At 35.1% G+C, this 17,242-nt stretch overlaps 2 protein-coding genes across 2 annotated transcripts in view; both read left to right on the top strand.

The window, feature by feature from the left end:
* The first annotated feature begins 10,437 nt into the window (after nt 1-10,437).
* LOC124168181 (ribonuclease P protein subunit p14-like) lies at nt 10,438-11,457 on the top strand. Its single transcript, XM_046546311.1, has 3 exons — nt 10,438-10,649; nt 10,746-10,830; nt 10,987-11,457. The coding sequence occupies exons 1-3, from the start codon at nt 10,618-10,620 to the stop codon at nt 11,197-11,199; spliced, it is 330 nt and encodes a 109-aa protein (XP_046402267.1). The 5' UTR covers nt 10,438-10,617; the 3' UTR covers nt 11,200-11,457.
* Nucleotides 11,458-11,547: 90 nt separating this feature from the next.
* LOC124168180 (endothelial PAS domain-containing protein 1-like) overlaps nt 11,548-17,242 on the top strand; it is a 515,843-nt gene continuing 510,148 nt past the window's right edge. The window contains exon 1 of the mRNA XM_046546310.1: nt 11,548-12,100. Within this exon, the coding sequence (XP_046402266.1) occupies nt 12,060-12,100 (41 nt within the window). The 5' untranslated portion in view covers nt 11,548-12,059. The remainder of the gene's footprint in view (nt 12,101-17,242) is intronic.

Raw genomic sequence — 17,242 nt, 5'->3', positions numbered from 1 at the left:
GACCTCTTCCTTGTTTTGAGAATATTTTGTTAATCAGTGAAAAACCGGGGAAGTATGGATACTGTTCTCAAACAGGTTTGCAGTTAAAATTCTAATGTAGAAGACATGTCAGCTGAGCAAAATTTCTTTCAAACTCCGTCATTTTGATTACTCCATTTTGGCATCATGATTACTCAAATTAGATCTTGGTGTATATCTGCAGTCCCTTCCATTGACCCTCAATTCTTTTTTGTGATGATATTATATGCCTAGAAATAATTTTGCATTGAATTATTTGAGGAACATAAAATTTTTGGTTGACTTAATTCATCGATATCATTATTTTAAAAAGTAATAATGAATTGAAATGGGGAAAAATAATATGGTCATGTTAAGTATTTTCATTTAATAGGTTTGAAAAATGAATTCTTTATTCTTGTGAATGTGTTCTTAAAATGAATGAGATTCCTTTGTTTATTCCTTTGGGTGCTGTGTATCAAAATTGTTTGGTTTTCTGATTCATTCCTTTTTTCTTTCTATCCTTCATCTCCTTGACGTAATCTTTTTTATACCAGTCATTCAGCGCGCAAGCATTGAAAGTAGTTTATTCACATCCTGTAGTCTTATGGAAATTCCATGACTAAAAAATGAGGAAGGACACTGTGTAATATTCAATTTTTCAATGGTTTCTGACTAATCTAATTGTTTGTTCTTTACTTAATGTAGCCCACTGTATTTCTGATTTAGTAATAACTGGAAAGGTAAAGGGGAATGTGAAAGCATTACCTAATTTCTGTCTTTTTTCTCAGTTTAAGACACATTGATTTCATTGATATGTGGAGTTTTGCAGAGTTTTACTGAATACTGTGAGCTTTATACATCTGAGCTGGAATAATTATTTTTATGACGTGCATTTTTAATGTAAAGCAAGTTAGTAATGATTACTGTGTTGTACAAAGTTGTGAAGTAATAGCTGCATTCTTTCTAAATCTCTCTGTTTGTGGATCATTCTGATACTATCTAGTGATTTGATGTCTCATTGGTTGCACATGAGCATTTGAGTGCAAGAAGTGAGTGCATAACTCTTAAGAATGACGCCTAATGATTAAATTATCTTATTGGATATTGCTGTTGCTGGAAATTCCTGACAAAATATCAGAAAGTATTCATATCATTTGTAACTATATCAAACATAAGCAATCATACAGTGCTACATTAGTGTTATATGTAAGTGAGTCATGAACTCCCCATCACCCATATTGTATTTTGATCACTCATACAAAGCATACTTGGATAAAATTCAGACATAGTTGCATGTGCCTACCTGCTCAAAGTTTGCATGGAATCCAGTCAATTCCTATTTTTATTACTTAACCTTACGTGTTAACTGGGAGTCCTAGGTTAGTTGCACTACATTAGGCATCCCTTGTGCTTTCATTTCAATTACATTTAGGCTAAGAATGCTAGCTATAGGCATCAGAATTGGTGCATTTGATTCAAGCATTGCTTTTTGATGCTTGAGAGTATTTTTGAATTATTTACCATACATACAGCAGGGTTTCTTGTTCATGGAAACTAAATAAGGCTTGAAAAAGTTGTAGTAGACATTGATTGTAAGAGAAATTAATGGTTCCTTATGAAAAGGTGGATTAGAATTTCATAAGCTTTGACTGAAGTAAGTCGTACTTGACTGTTAGGGTTTCATTTTTTTCGGAAGATTCTTGATGTAATATGTAATAAAATACAATGGCCTAATAGAGAAAGTGCATATTAATCTCCAGACGCAAACATTGTTGAAGTTGGACCAGGGAGAGCAAAGATTAAGTGAAGTGTGTTGTTATCCTCAAAAATAATTTCAAAAGGCTTGTTTGTGATTTTGTTTTCATCGCTTCCCCCCCCCCCCTCTCCAAAATAGCCTCATTGGGCCTATGACATAAGGGATTACATTACTACGAAGGGTGCCCGACAAACTTATTCCTTGAATAGGAAAACCTTTGAGTTGGCAGGCAAGGACTTGCCTTGCTTCAACCATTGTTTGCATAGCTGATTTCATTTTAATATTTCATATCACTGTAATTCTTCTTCATGGATCAATTTTTTTAGGGCTAACTTTTGAAAAAGTGTTTTCACGGAATATGCTTTCTATTTATGGTGTTTTAGAAACTTGATTCAATTTGATGTGTTGCATACGTGACCATCTTCCAAGAGCTTTTTAAAAGTTTTCCATACAGTGAAGCTGTTGGAAAAAAATTATATCATTGTTTTCTATGATATACACTTACTCTCTTTATAAATTTATTTATATATCCAAAAAGCTAATGTTGCCACAATTACATATCATTATCGTGTAGATTTACTTGCTGTGAGAACATGCATGCACGTGGAGGGGCTACCAATGATTTTCATTATGCACTCTCTTGTTTATTTGGTGGAGCAATTAAAGAATGCATTACTGTGGTACATTTGACGCTTACCTCCGCACAACTCCATTATATTCCCACCATATTTTTGAAAAATGTGCTACTCAAGAGTAATTTTTCCTTCTAGTATTGCTTACTTTCTCTATTATGGGTCAGTATTGTTTAATGTTATGAATTGCCACCATTTTTTTAGTTTTGATTCACCAATTTGGTGATAGATTTTTTGGAACTTCTCTTAATATATCTTTATTGACTTGGGGAGAGGGTCATTGCTCATTCCATGCAAGCGTATGTAATGCCATTGCTGCAGCACCTTCAATGAAGGACATTGTTTTCAAATTTCCCCCATGATTGGATCTAACTTCTTATTTTGAGTTAGAAATGGGTCCTAAGTACATCTCTCTCAATCCACCTTGTAACAGTACATATGTTGTATTGCCATGTCTGGGACCCAGCTGATAGAACTTGTTTGTGTATGGGCAGAGCAGTAAAAGCAAAACTTTTCCAAATGCGGTTGCCACATTAATCGCCATGATCTGTGCATTGGAAGGGATGATAAATACATAAAATAGCTGTCCAAACTGAATGTGTGTTTGAGTTTGTGTCGCATGTGGCTGTTTAAAGTATTAAATTATTAAATCTTCATTTTTCTATACCACTGTTGTGAGTATTTTAGTGGTTAGATGATGAAGTTTGTCTTGCAAGGAAGGTGTATTTTGGAAGTTACATTTATGCCACCCTGATTTACTCCCGGTATTTACCATTCCTCCTGCAGTATATGCGGTGATGTATGATGTAAAAAAAAGCTACTTGGGAAATTTCTTTAATTTACCCATGTAAAAAAATGTGAGCAGAAAGTTGTCTTCCTAGAGAACACAGCCAGTGTGTGCCTTGTATAAGATACTTATTAATGTATGAAGAAACAGAGGCCATGTTTTTCTGTATTTGCCATTGATATATACTACATCTTTCATTGGTTGTGTGACCCATTTAATGAGTTGGGTTAACTCAAAAGCAGATGGGTCATGGGGGCATAATGAGGTTGCTGTGTTATCTTCTGTGTGGTAGAGGATTTTTTTGTCTAGAAATTTTGTCAACTTATGGCATTGCACTCCTGCAGTTTTAATTCTGCTCATCAAACCGGAGTGAATGCATTGCTCAAAGCTTTTGAGTCGTAACTACCTAGGCAAGTCTTCAATAGATGTTAAAGAAGCTTTAGGGTGCTTGTATGTTTACTAATGATGATTGGGGACTATGTGTTAACTATTGATTCATATCACCCTGAAAGTGATAGAACTGCTTGGTTAGTACAAGCTGAAGGTTGTGACTGTTGTCAATGCAAGGCTTGTCACGAAACGGCTAAAGCTCATGTGAACGCTATTGTATCCTAACACGATGCTGCTATAGGATATTACTTTTTATAAAGCATGCCTATTTTTGCTTCCATATGGGTACATATTGTTTTGTTAGTGCTATCTTTATATTCCAAAGATTTCTAACCTATTTCATTGTGTTCATTTCCGTACACCGGATACCTGTCCCATTTATACAGTTTTTGACTCTAATTTGGTGAGTGTGTCTGAAGTGTTCAAAATTATTTCTCATATGTGATAAAGGACTTGTCTAGTAAAAAGTATTACATGTTTGGGATTATCCGTACTGAAATCAATTAATAAAAATTCAAACACAATTCGCTTGGTCAAACTTGGCCATAAATGGAAAGGGTTTGTTAATGAATTTCTTGGCGGGTGTGCCCATGATTTATGGAGCTTTCAAAAAGTTCAGCTTTAAAATTTATTTTACAATATGGTGTTGTGCTCAAATATATAAAAATGTCTCATTTCGGACACAAATAATCTTCAAGATAAACCAGATGTTCCAAAATACTGCGTCATTGGGTTTCTGTGGCAACAGGTATTGTGAGGGGGTGATTATACCAGAATTTTTGGAGTTTAATTGTGGAGTTGCATTTGTTAAAAAAGTTACTCATATTTAGCAATGGTATATTTTCTCACTTAAAACTTGAAAACATGATTTTATTTGGATTATCTTTTTAAATTGGACCCCCCAATTAAAAAATATACTGTGATTTTTCCTCAAATTCTAATTACTGCTACAGTGTATACGGATTTTGTTGGCTATGACTAGACTTATTTTTAAATAATTCTTGCGAGAGAGTGATACAACTTGCATGTTGTTTTATGAATGCATTTCTCTGTGGTATAACATGGCAGATGGAAAAACCAGGTAGATTGCAGACTGAAATAATGTTGGTTTGAATTTCCAACCAAGGATAAGGCTCAATTTTTAGTCCTGTTACATAAGTTATATTGCTCTACTGGATTCCAATATAGCTTTCATGCAGAATTAGTTGCCCAAAACTCCAATTTGCTCAGTCGTGAATGACCCATTCATTTTCCTGGCCTTAAAAATCTTATCTAATAATTAAATCTTACCTTTTCTGTAACTTTATGCTGTTGGAATATTTTTAATGAGGGTATTGGTGTTTCTGTTATACTTACTGAAGTACATACTGTGCTTACACTCATTAGTCTTCTGACTTAATTGCAATGATAGTTATTGGCCCATCGTTAAATTGGAAGTGATTTTACGAATGGAAAAGAGGTCGATGTGATTTAGTTTCAGTGAATCATGCTCTCAGAAGTTAATAAGTTTAATTGTCATCTGCACAAACAGTGGTATTATTTTTATTGATTAAGGGTCTTGCATTATAGTACATATGTTCAAAAAATTGTTTATTTTCTCTACTTTTAATGCAAAACCTTCTATTTGTCCTTTTATTTTTGAGAGTGATATTTTATTGATTAATTTTTTTTCTAGCAATTATCCTTTTGAATTGCTGTGATTGTGAAGCCATGTTTTTAGTTCAGCATTTTTTAGCCTTAATCGATGGTGGACCTTCAGGCTTAATTTGTTACTAAAAGTATTTGACGAGTTCTAGTTCATTCGAGACTTTTTCATGCGAGAATTTTTTTATTATTTATGTTAATCTGTAATATAACTTATATGAGTATAAGAAATGAACCAAGGTATTTACTAAAAAAATTCTAGTTTATTCTTCACCATAAGTGTTTAAGAGTTGGGTCACTAATTTTGATCATGGTGGAAATAGACTCTTGCTTTGTTTTCTGTTAATTTATTCAAACAACTGTCTTTCTGATGTTTCATTGTTAGTAAATTATTTTTAGTGTTGAGGCTCACTTTTATAATTTTTTTGTGGGGAAAGCCATGGAATTGTTTGCAAGTGTTGAACTTCTCTCAGAAACGTATTCACTCCTTATGGTGATTCCAGTTTAGTAACGTCAGTTTCAGTAATTTCAAAGCAATAAACATTTCAGTATTGCTCATATCAACCTCATTTTGAGTTGTTGTATCTATGTGATATGTAGTAATTTAACACCAAAAATTGCCATCAAAATTGTAGAGTAGAGACATGAATCCTTCCATTTCTTGTGTGCCAATTTTAGGAATGCTCACGTTTGTATGGGGAACTGAATGGGCTACATTCCAATCAGACCCAATTCAGGCCATACGATGTCTCAATTACATGCTCATTGTAAATGCTTGTAATCTTAACTGATTCAAGTTGATATTTTGATTGAAGAGGCTGTGTGTCATTTCTTGTGGAAAATTCATTCTTGTGATTCGTGTTTGAGGCAAAACCTTCTTCATAGTGTTGTGGTTGGCAAAAGAATTTGATAAAAGAGTCCTCTGGCTCATTGAAATTAATGATTTACGGTTGCATGTCTACTATTCTGTTAAGGGATGGTTAGTACTAAAGTCACATTATTAATGAAAGCTGTCTTCTTCAGTCCTCTGAATGAAAAACTTTTCTGTTGGATACAATCAGCTCAAGTCAGCGGTAGCAAATAATGGAAATAGTGATGCATAGGTTATGTAATTACATGTGCTGGTAGAAGTTTTTCTTGATTGAATGGAGAAGTGAATTTCACATCAGTTGCTTGATGTGATTCTCTTGCTTGTACTTCAGAGTGTTTATGTGACAAGTTGAACAAATTTATTGATTGTGAGCCACTGAAGGTGATTTATCCTCATCACTTGTGAATCATTGATTTATGTATTAGGTCAAAAGTTTCTCTTTTGTTGCTTAAAAGCTATGTGCAGCTTGGTAATATTGTTTGCAGGTCTTCATGTAGTTACAGTATATCTTTTAGCAAAATTCCAAAATTAAAGTTTTGGGGTCCAAATATGATCATGGTCATGAAAAATCACAGCGTAAAAATGGACAATGTCCATATTGTGACTTCAAATTATTTGCTATTTACAGCACAGTTTTTATGGTGGTACAAAAATAGTCTAACCTTGTTTGGTCCTCTAAAATTATTGTGCTTAAGTCATGACTAAGGCAGAATTTTCTTGCTACTGAGAAGTATTGTGTGTACTTTTTCTGTAAATGTGAGTTCGTGATATATCTATGTATATCTAAAAATTTGTTCATTACTCCATCATAATTGTTGTTAATGATGGGCTTCTTAAATTGGATAATAATGTATAGTTAGTAAAATATACAATCTCTTCCCATTACATAATCGTAATCATTGATTCAAATAGTGGAACTTGGTGATGGAAAACTAGTAGTTCTGGTAAAAATAAAATTAGTATTGCATGTGATATTTCATGACTAAATTTTATTTGTGAATAAACTTATGACTAGAGTCTGTTGTTTTTATTTCGCTCCTTCAGGGGACCAAGTGATTCACAGTGCTGAAAATGATTTTTGAAAAACCTTGTGATGAAGAGTATGTCATGAGCTTTGATTACATTTGCATAGTGATGAGGGATAACCATAGAATTTGGTGACTTCATCCAAGCATGCCCTGTTCCAAAATATTATTTCATTGTCATAATGCCTAGACAGTAACAGGCAATATATTTTTGGGATATTACATGGACTCACTATTTTGGTAGTGATGTCTACAGCCCGTATCCATTTCTAAGCCGGCTGTTTCTATTTAATCAAGTTCTGCCAGAAGAAGCCATCTTGTATCAACTTCTAAAAAAATTAACTGGGGAGCCAAACTTATTTTCAATAGTAGTGAGGGAGTTATAGTTCAAAGATAATGAAAAGTGTGGGGAGACTGATATACAGCGAGAGAGACCAGCAACTGGATGTCTTTTGCCCCCTTAAGGTTGGTGGAAGATAGAAACAACTGCAAAACTTAAATTTAGGAATATTGCGGACTGGTGCATTCTCAAGGATGTTTAAATCAGTACTAGAAAGCATTAGCTCTTCATGGATGGAGTGAATGAATAACATTCTAAAGGGGTATTTTCATTACAATCTGAAATAAATAGTGTATGCATGTCCTAACATACTACTAAATGATCTGCTAAAACATTTATTAGAGGCTAAAATCACAGAAAATAGATACAGCTGACCCTGGTAAAATAATGTAGTGATGAACTCTTTCTATAGTGTTACATAAAGTACATATTCAGGACCTGTTGCCCAAGTGTTCATGAAGTGTTGAAGAATAGTTCCCGAACTGTATTTCGGCTGACTGAAGTGTTACAAACCATTCAATTAAGCAGTTAATGAGGTGTTTCCTAGCTGTTCATGAAGCATTCTCTCACGGAACCAGAAGAATTAAACTAGATGTTCAGAATCTGTTGCTTAAGTACTCGGAAATTGTCAGGCACAGGAACCGTTCAAATCAATAAACTGTATTTTAGCCCAATTGAGTTGCAAATCATCCAAATCAAGCTGCCATCTGGGTGTTCTTCAGCCTTGCATTAAGCTCTAACTTTTCAGGAAGCTGTTGAAGATCTGTCACAAACTGTAGTTTGGCTCAACTGAAGTGTTGCCTACCAATCAAACTGAACTGTTCAGGAATTGTTCTCAAAACATCAAGTGAGCATTCTAAAGCTTTTATGAAAAATATCAATGTGAATATTACCCTCGTTGTACTCTTTCTGTAATTTACGAGCATTTCACCATAAGCATTCTTTACAAGTTAATGAAAACTTTTGGATTTTTTATATAAACACTTATTTTGAATATCTTTCTTTCAATGCACCTACTCCTGACTTTGTTTTGCTTAATTCATAATGATATTTTTATGACAATCATTCATGTAAAATAGTGAATCATGGATGGCTTGAACGAAACGTTACATTCAGCAACTGTGAAGGAGCTGTGCTGATACCATTCACAAGGTGTTCTGTTTATAGGCTGTTCCTGGGAGGTAGGTTAGAGCTGGGTGAACAGCTGCCTCACATTTCATTTACGCTAAAATTTGTCAAGCAGTTGCTCAGTTTCTGCACAGCCAGAGAACAATTTAGTGAATGCTTCATTTTCATCAGGGGAGAGAAAAGTATTGATGCTCAGAGAAAACTTCAGTAATCCATCTTGCAGGAGTTATGATGCAGTATCAGATGGGAAAGTTACTGGGGTAGAGATTAATCTCAAGTTGTAAGTTGTTTTAAAGCAACACACATCTTGCCATTAATCATCTCGCTAAGTTTTTTTTTGCAGCTTCCAGCCATTTATTGTTTTCCTATTAATCAGTGGAGAACTTCCTCGTTTCATGAATTAGCTCTCTCCGTCTTTTTTGATACCTGGAGTGCCTTTCAGTAGCGTAGTTGGAATGATGATACAGAGAAGATTTCTTTGCTGCTCCAATATCTCAGAATCTCAACATGCATGCGAGGTTACATTTATAGAGAGATCTGGCGGGATCCCCTCAAGACAATTCGACCAACTGCCCTAACCAGGCGTCATCCTGCCTATATACCCACCCGTCCGCCGAGGAATAGGCGGCCGAGCAGGCATAGGGAGGCAGGACGGTCGGCCGGAATGTCGGCGGAGGGGATGTACCGCCAGGTCACTACACGTGATGCATCCTATATTATACGTAAAAACAATACAATGATTTCAGAAACATAAAACAAGAGACCTCTCCCCTTCTCAAAGGAATGAATTACCGCCATATTATCACAAAACACATTTATATTGGAAAATTCGGGCAACACAGTTATGGCGTGAATGGCCGCTATAAGGGCGGCCCACGCTTCAGCCTCTTAAATGGACAGAGTATCGGGCAGAGACCATATTTTTGTAATATCTAAACACGGGATAACCCATGCCACCTGAAATGGCGTGGCGTCCGAATAGACATCAAAAGTTTGTTGATATGCCGAGAAATCCCTGGGCGATTTGTTATGTTGCGATGTTTGGCCACTTTAAACGTTGTTGAGCCACAAAAAATACTCACTACTTTAGTTAAGGTAATCTATTTTTGAAGTTACGGGACTGTTTGCACAGTTGATTTTCTGCTTGCTCAGAGGAGGAGAGAAGCGGAAGGTTGTCAGAAAAAATGCCAAATTTAAAAGAGGCTGTAATATTCCATTTATACTTTTCTTCTGGTTTCTGAGTTTTATTTTTTATGCAGGAAGAATTTTGTAACACTTTTTATTTTCAATTAATGTAACTAGAATTTTAAGTACTGAGATCACCAACATCAGCTCCAGTTTGTAAATAATCCATTAGACCCCGGTTGATGGCTACAAATTTGGCCATTGAGAGAAATGGAGACGGGTAAAATTCTTCATCGGCAGAGTGGAAGTATGGTGAAGGTGAGAGATTCCTTCTTTTATGATGGCCACGTCCTGCCGTTTTACGACCATTTAGAGAAAATTAGTAACTTTCAATAAAATATGCATTATTTTTTATCCAACTTAGATCGCTTTTAATTAAAATTTCTTAATTAGCTAATATTCCTGGGTGGGAACTATTTATTATTACTAGGTTTCAACACGTGTACATCAACATCATTTCGGGAAACTATATTTGAATATTGAACAATGATCATAATATTGAGTATATAGCCATTTTGCTGTCTATAATGTTGTATTCATTTATTTGTTTTCCTTCCTGCTGTCGTTAATAATTAATGATTGGATTGTTATCGCGTGGCCTTTCATATATCGCTAGTACTTTTTGCTGTCACTGTTTTAGACGTTTTGAAATGGTGGCACGTCGCAGTGCATTGTTGAAAACAATTGAATAACTGTCGCCGTGAAATTTAAGTTTGTTGTGATAAGTAGCCGTTGTGTCAACCAATTTTTAGAGCTGCCTTTTTTGAGTCCAAATGTGACTTTGTGAATGTGTTTATAAGTGAAATGGGAGTTACCCTTTGTTGAATCTGAAGTTTGTGTGTATTTATGTTAATTGAGAATGAACCAGTACTTTTATCTGGATGTCAACTTGTAAGTCAACTTTTTGTGTTCGAAGTCGTTGATAGTGTTTCAAATAACATCATTATATTTTTCTGTACCTTGTACATTTTTTCTTCTCTTTAACAGGTTAATCGAAGGAAAAGTTTCATTCATTACAAGTGCTCATGTAAAAAATCACGTCACACGTGCTCTGCTGTCGCTTTTCGGCGAGGTAAGTCATTTGCATCGCCATGTAATAATGTGTATCTTGCTGAGTTATGTAAAAACTTTGTGTTGTGGAATCTTATATCTTTATTCCTGGTTTCAACTATAGTTGGTGAATTTATTAAAAATGTTTTATTTTTAGCGAGTGTGATTAATGTTTCAGGTCGGTGCCTCCATACCAGTTGATGTCATATCTTTTAATCCCGAAACATGCTGTGCCATCCTTCGGTGTCCCTCCAAATTTTATGTCAAAGTTCACAGTTCTTTATCACTTTGTGGTCAATATGAGGGTCTGAAGTGCGTCTACAGGATTCGTAAAGTTTCACCATACCTTCTATCTCTTCTGAGCAACTCAAGGGACCACAAACACTCTTAACTGGAGATATCTATTTCATGCAATATCATCAATATAAAATTTCAATTGCCTTGGCGATGAGAGAGAAATTGTGATGAACATTGTTTTGGAATATTTGTTGTTGTTAATTCATCAATCTCATTACCATTTATTCGCTGTTGCTAAGGGCACCGATTGTGTATCGTGTGCGCATGCATGAAAGTGTGATTGTTTTAATTTGGTAACAGTGATATGTACCAAAATGCTTTCATTAATAGAAATAAACTACTTTCTAAGAAATGCTATTTTCATTTATAATCTTGTTCGTCGCACTCGTGTTTCAAATTTCACGCATTTAGCGTAATGTAAAACAAAAGAAGATCTCCACCCTTAATTTCTATTTTCATGTGGTGTGCAAACGGCGTCTTCGTGTGAAGTACGGAATTATAAGATTTTTCTGTGTCTTTAGCTCTCGAAGGAATTAACCAAGGAGTTTTCCTAGGAAATGAATATTCCTTAATCCATCATACCGAATTGGAGTGGTATTCTGTGTATATTTCCCGAGATAATCACTTGTTTCCAGTCAGAGTTGCTCCTCGCTAGTACTGCTAACTTTAATCCTTCTTTGTTAAATCCTTTTCGTGCGTGTCGTCAAGAATTTTGGTAATTTTTTCGCCAGCTTTCGCCGAGGGAATTATATTTTCATCCATTAGGTGGCAGTGGTACGACTGACGTCAGCTGGAATTCATGTGCACACACTGTTCCTGCTTGTGAGTGGTTTTACTCGTGAATAAAAAGTAAATAGTGCTTATGTAGAAGAAGGGAGTACCATACTCTCCTCAACAGTGTTTTGAGATTGTGTGCGTGTTCCCTGCTCAACATTTTGTGAATAATTCATCGAAATGGTGAAGAGGTCTGCCAAATCAGCCAAGGATAAACCGAGGTATGTTAATACCAGAACATGGGGCATTCATTATGACTGACTTGTTTATACCTTAATTAGTCAAGCAGAGTCCTTTAAATTTGCTATAAATGTTAATAAATACAGTATTTCGCTTTGTGTACTATGTGTTGATGGTTGCCATTGTTTTCATTTGTAAAACTGGGGTATAAGGCGGTAACTTCCCAGATTCAAAGTTAAGAGTGGGAGTCATTGCTTTTGTTATTTTAATAGGCATGTTATCCCTTTTCTTTGAGTGACATAAGAGTATTCATGAATTTGTAAAATTTCGAAGAAAGCACGAGATTCGAAAGACGTCGATTGCTGTGGGCTTAGAAAATTATAATGGAATAATGTAATGGTATTCTATTGTAATCATATAGTTCCGAAGACAGGTTGGAGTAGCAAGATATGAGTTGATATAATTAATGTTTTTTTTGGGAATGGTTTTCTTTATTGAGTCCTTGTAGTACCGATTTCCTGCCAATTAGGTCACACTTAACCATAGAAGCATTCGAACTTCAGTGGAATTGGTGTTCATTCTACGTTTCTTTTTAGCATTCTGTCCCTAACAGCGTCGAGCTTGATTTGACCTTCAATGAAAGAATTTGGGTGGTAGGTTCTTTCGAACAGGAAAGCCTAATTTGCTACCTTTATAGTGCTTGATTACGGTTTTCATCATGGCGCGAAATGTTATTTTTGTGCAGACTTGATTGAGTATGCATAAATAATATATTGCTGCATTTATCGATCGCAGCCTAATTTTTACTGTCTTTTTATAGAAATAATATTGGATGGTCATACTTCATTTTCTGTTACATATGATGGAGTGCTGACATGTCTTAATTATTATCTCACGCGGCGGTTATCATGGCCAATTGTTATTCCCTCATTTAAATCTTATTACGACTCAATGATGAAAACATTTAATTATTATATTATAGTATAATTTTTTACTCAATTCGTTTTCTTTGTTTCTCCCACTTGTATTAGTTTTGTCTTATGATCCTAATAATACTGTCATAAGTCAGTTAAATGCTTGGTGAAAGTCTTGACGATAATGTCGACGTAATGCGATAACGGGTTCTTGCTAGCTTCTTTTTTTTAAGTTTTTGGTGTGCAAGTTTTGTACCTAAATTTTATGTTAAATGGTTCCGCTTTCTACTCTTTCAAAAAGTACTAGCTCGGTTTCCAAACATTTTAAATGGTATGGACCTAATTAATCAGTGGAATATAAGTGGTCGGAGGTATTTGATAGGGCTCTACGATCAACTTCGAGGAATTGGATGCATGACCGCCAAGATTAATTTTTCTTCCTTCCATTTTTTATATGATGTTAAGTAATGCAATGAAGGAAATTTTTTGTGGAAATCCATACATTCACGAAGGAAAACTTGAAAATAATGCTAGATATGGAAGGGAACTCTGTGGTTCATAATGATAATCATAATTGTGAGGCCTGTTTACACAATACATTAACATGTACTATGAGTTATTGTCTAAATGCATGAACGCCAAATGGCACCCTGTAACCGTCCAACTTATGGGAATACATAATCAGAAAATATAATCTGTTCTAATTCGATTCATGCATTTGTACATATTCGGTTACGGTCATCAAAAAATCGTTCATGCTATCAGACTAACTCGTACGTGTTAATGCATCGTGTAAACAGGCCTTATAAGGAAATGTGTAGCGCTAAATATTATAATCAGTTACTAAGTCCATTCGTTAGAACGACCTTTCTTACTTTCCGCCTGTTTTGCATTGGGATCGAGGGGTGCTTTTAAGAATGATAACTTATTCTTACAGCCACCTACAAACGCTCATCATCCTATTGCACCTAGAGATAAGGTCACGAAGTCAATGTAAAAAAAACATTTCAACGCGTTTTAATGTGATTTTAAATGGTGGCATGACTATTTTTAGTGAAGGGTTGTTTGCAACTTAATTTGACGGATACTTCCCCGTTTCCCTTATTTAAGTACCATAAATACTTCAAATATGTCCTGTGTACATACGCGTCACGTTATTTTACTCCTGGTTTTTTATGTAATGCCTCTGCTCTCGTGGTGTTCATAGTAACGATGGGATAACTACGTTTTTCCCTTTTTCTGATGGACGTTTTAAAGCGTCGAATAAAAACATTTTTTTTCTTAAAATCATTTTATCTCATTTTTTTCATTGCACTTAATTTTACCAGGAAAGTTATGTTATCTTCGTATTTATTTATTTTTAATATTCCTGAATTCCAAAAATGATTTAGTACATTTTCCGAGGAGAAGTTTTCAAAGGGAAATATTGAAATATATATCGTGACGTTATTGCATTTAATGAGGAGTATGACGCCTGTGAAATCATAAGTAAATAATTGTCAGTAGTATCGAACTTTAAAATCTCGGAGACTTATTTTATTAAAGAATTAATAAATGATTTGAAGGAATTACGTCTTTGCACGTACAAGGGATAACAAGTATCTCAGTACCTTTAGTTACTCATTTTTTAAGGCAGTAATTGTTGAATATTTTTTTGTATTTTCGAGCAAAATCTTCAGCAAGATACAAAGGACGAAAACTTTTTTCAACTAATAATCCTTTTATCGACTCCTAAGGTTTTTGCATGGTCAGGATTTCTCAAAAATTTAATACGATATCCTTTAAGATGATTAAATAAATATTATAAATTTTTAATATTAACTTCAGAAGCCCATTTTTCTATGATATCGTTGTCCCTTGATTGTTATTGCGTTCCCCACTCACTAAATTATTGCATATTGGAATAAACAAGGATGCTTTGTGTTACTCACGTGGCGTAACGTATTGGATTTTAATATTTTTGATAAACTTTTTTACTCTCTCTCCCTCTTAATTTTTAGCGCAATTAATGCTATAAATAACGGTCTGAAATTTTTATCAGATTTTTCCTGTGAAGGAGAATTTGAATCTTTAACTTTTAAATAATATTGTTAGCCATAGAAAATATCTCTAAATCATTATTTTTGGCCAAATATTTTACTATACCACCTGATAAACTTACAAACGTGCATTTAGAAACGAATTTAGAGCCGTGAATTGTATGAACGCGTATGCAAATTTATGGACGCAAGGACCTTGATACGACCTTGCCCCGACAGTAATATGTTTTCACACTTTACCGAGAACAATATGTATTTTGAAGATACGAATTTCGTGGTCCGTGTGAAACGGTTTTAAAGAACAGTTTATTACAAATTACGCAGTAGCAGCTTCAAGTAGGAAAAAAAACCTGTAGAGAATTAAAAACCGCGATAAAATTTGTTTATCATCCTTGAAAAAATATGCCGTAGACCGATGAAACCTTAATTGAAAATTTATGTACGTGGGACACTTTTTTTGCTTCAGAATGTCTTTCAAATTATTTATGTATGAAAAGACAAAATTCTTCAGGTCGCATTCATTTTTACCTATTATCTTGCGATATAATTGAAGACTACTGTCGGCGTCAAAATGATGTGCCGCTGTACTTTGCAAATTTATATCTGGACTTCAGTGCAATCATGAATAATACGTAATTTTAAAGGAAACTTTATTCTCAATACAGATTTATTTTTTGTTCACCGAAAAATTCAAAACTCAAGACACACGAGTGCAAGAGCGACTCCGCGCACCATAAAATTAGCCGTTTTGTCAACTTCGTGAACTTTGTAACTCAACCTAAGGGAAACTACTAAGTCTACAACATTCATCTTCCACAATATGTTGCAAACATTAATTTAGATTAATAAAATGGCTTTTGCGTATTTTTAGAACGCATATTTTGTTGTAAAATAACGAAAATGTTTTAACTATCTAGTCCTTTATTTTACCCCGAAAGGAAAAATAAAATTAATAGAAACACTTCTTAATTTATTTGCAATTTTTCTATGATCCGAAAATACATGATTTTTTAAGTAGTGTAGATTATATATGGACATTAAAAAAATACGGCGGAGCGAACGAATGCTGCGTTGCCACTTCTTGTGTGCGAAACTTGGCTTCCTGGTAACCGGCACTAGCCCCACTCAGCCCCGTTTGGCAACATGAAATTGATAAAAGTTATTAACATTCACAAATATAAATATTTTTATATATTATAGATCATAGAAAAATTGTTAATAAATTAAGAAGTGTTTGTATCAATTTTATTTTTCCTTTCGGGGTAAAATATAGGACTAAGTCGAAACCCCAGTTTTGAATCACGATATCATCGCGTAGCAATCGTTATAGTTGTTGGGAGTGTCGATAGACTGACTGTGTAGTTCTTCTCTAAAGCCCTGTACACACGGCGACATTTCTGGCACCATAGATGGCGTGAAATACTGTGCCAAATCTTGCCGGATGGCCTGGCGGCAATCGATGGCGCAGTGCCTGCAAGCAATGTGTACACACGAAGCCCTCACTTGTGCCAGTGGTGGAAACAGTTGAGCCCGAGTGACCGCAGTTCTTCCAAAATGGCTGATATTCGAGACGTTCAGGATGTGTTAGGAGTAATAGCAGTGGTCGAAGCAGTGAGAGTGGTTAGGAGAGAAAGAGAAAGAAATAAAAGGTGGAGGAATAGAAGGTGGCGGACGAGGCCGTGGATACAGCGGAGAGATGAGGGTGGAAATGAGATTCACAGTATGCTGTGCAATGAGTTGCGAGTGCGAGAGTTATTTGCAATTTTCAGGATGGGATAAAGGATTAACTGGAGTGGTGAGGCAGTGTACTGGCCTTCCACATCCAAATCTCGGTAAAGAATGAAGGGGCATTCCTAAATTCAATCCCTGCGTGTAATGTGGATTACACTTGTTGTGCAGTACACCGTCCGTCGGATGGGACGTTAAACTGTGGTCCCCTTGGCGCCTTTCGTTAAGAGCAGGCTAATGCCGACGCCGGGTTTCTATCCACCCTTCATCCTCAGTTCCTAATCCCAAGCTGATCCATTCCTGATTTAAATATTTTAAAAAACTCTTTTAAAAATATATTCCATAGTAGTAACGAAGATAAGAAAACGAACTTTAAAAATTTAAACAATAAAATTCTTAAAAATTAACACAAAAAAAGTTCCGTGAGCGAGCATCGATCTCGCTACCTCCACCTCCACAGTCGGACACGGTATCCATTTATGCATAGTCTAATCAAGATTTG

This window comes from Ischnura elegans, chromosome 11 (genome assembly GCF_921293095.1).
Source record: "Ischnura elegans chromosome 11, ioIscEleg1.1, whole genome shotgun sequence".
NCBI classification, from domain to species: Eukaryota; Metazoa; Arthropoda; class Insecta; order Odonata; family Coenagrionidae; genus Ischnura; species Ischnura elegans.
This window is presented reverse-complemented; position numbering and strand designations above follow the sequence as displayed.

Coding starts and splice junctions, on each gene's coding strand:
- LOC124168181 (XM_046546311.1), top strand. CDS start 10,618: ATGAACCAGTACTTTTATCTGGATGTCAACTT. Junction 10,650..10,745: donor TTTTATCTGGATGTCAACTT/GTAAGTCAACTT, acceptor TCTCTTTAACAG/GTTAATCGAAGGAAAAGTTT. Junction 10,831..10,986: donor TGCTGTCGCTTTTCGGCGAG/GTAAGTCATTTG, acceptor TTAATGTTTCAG/GTCGGTGCCTCCATACCAGT.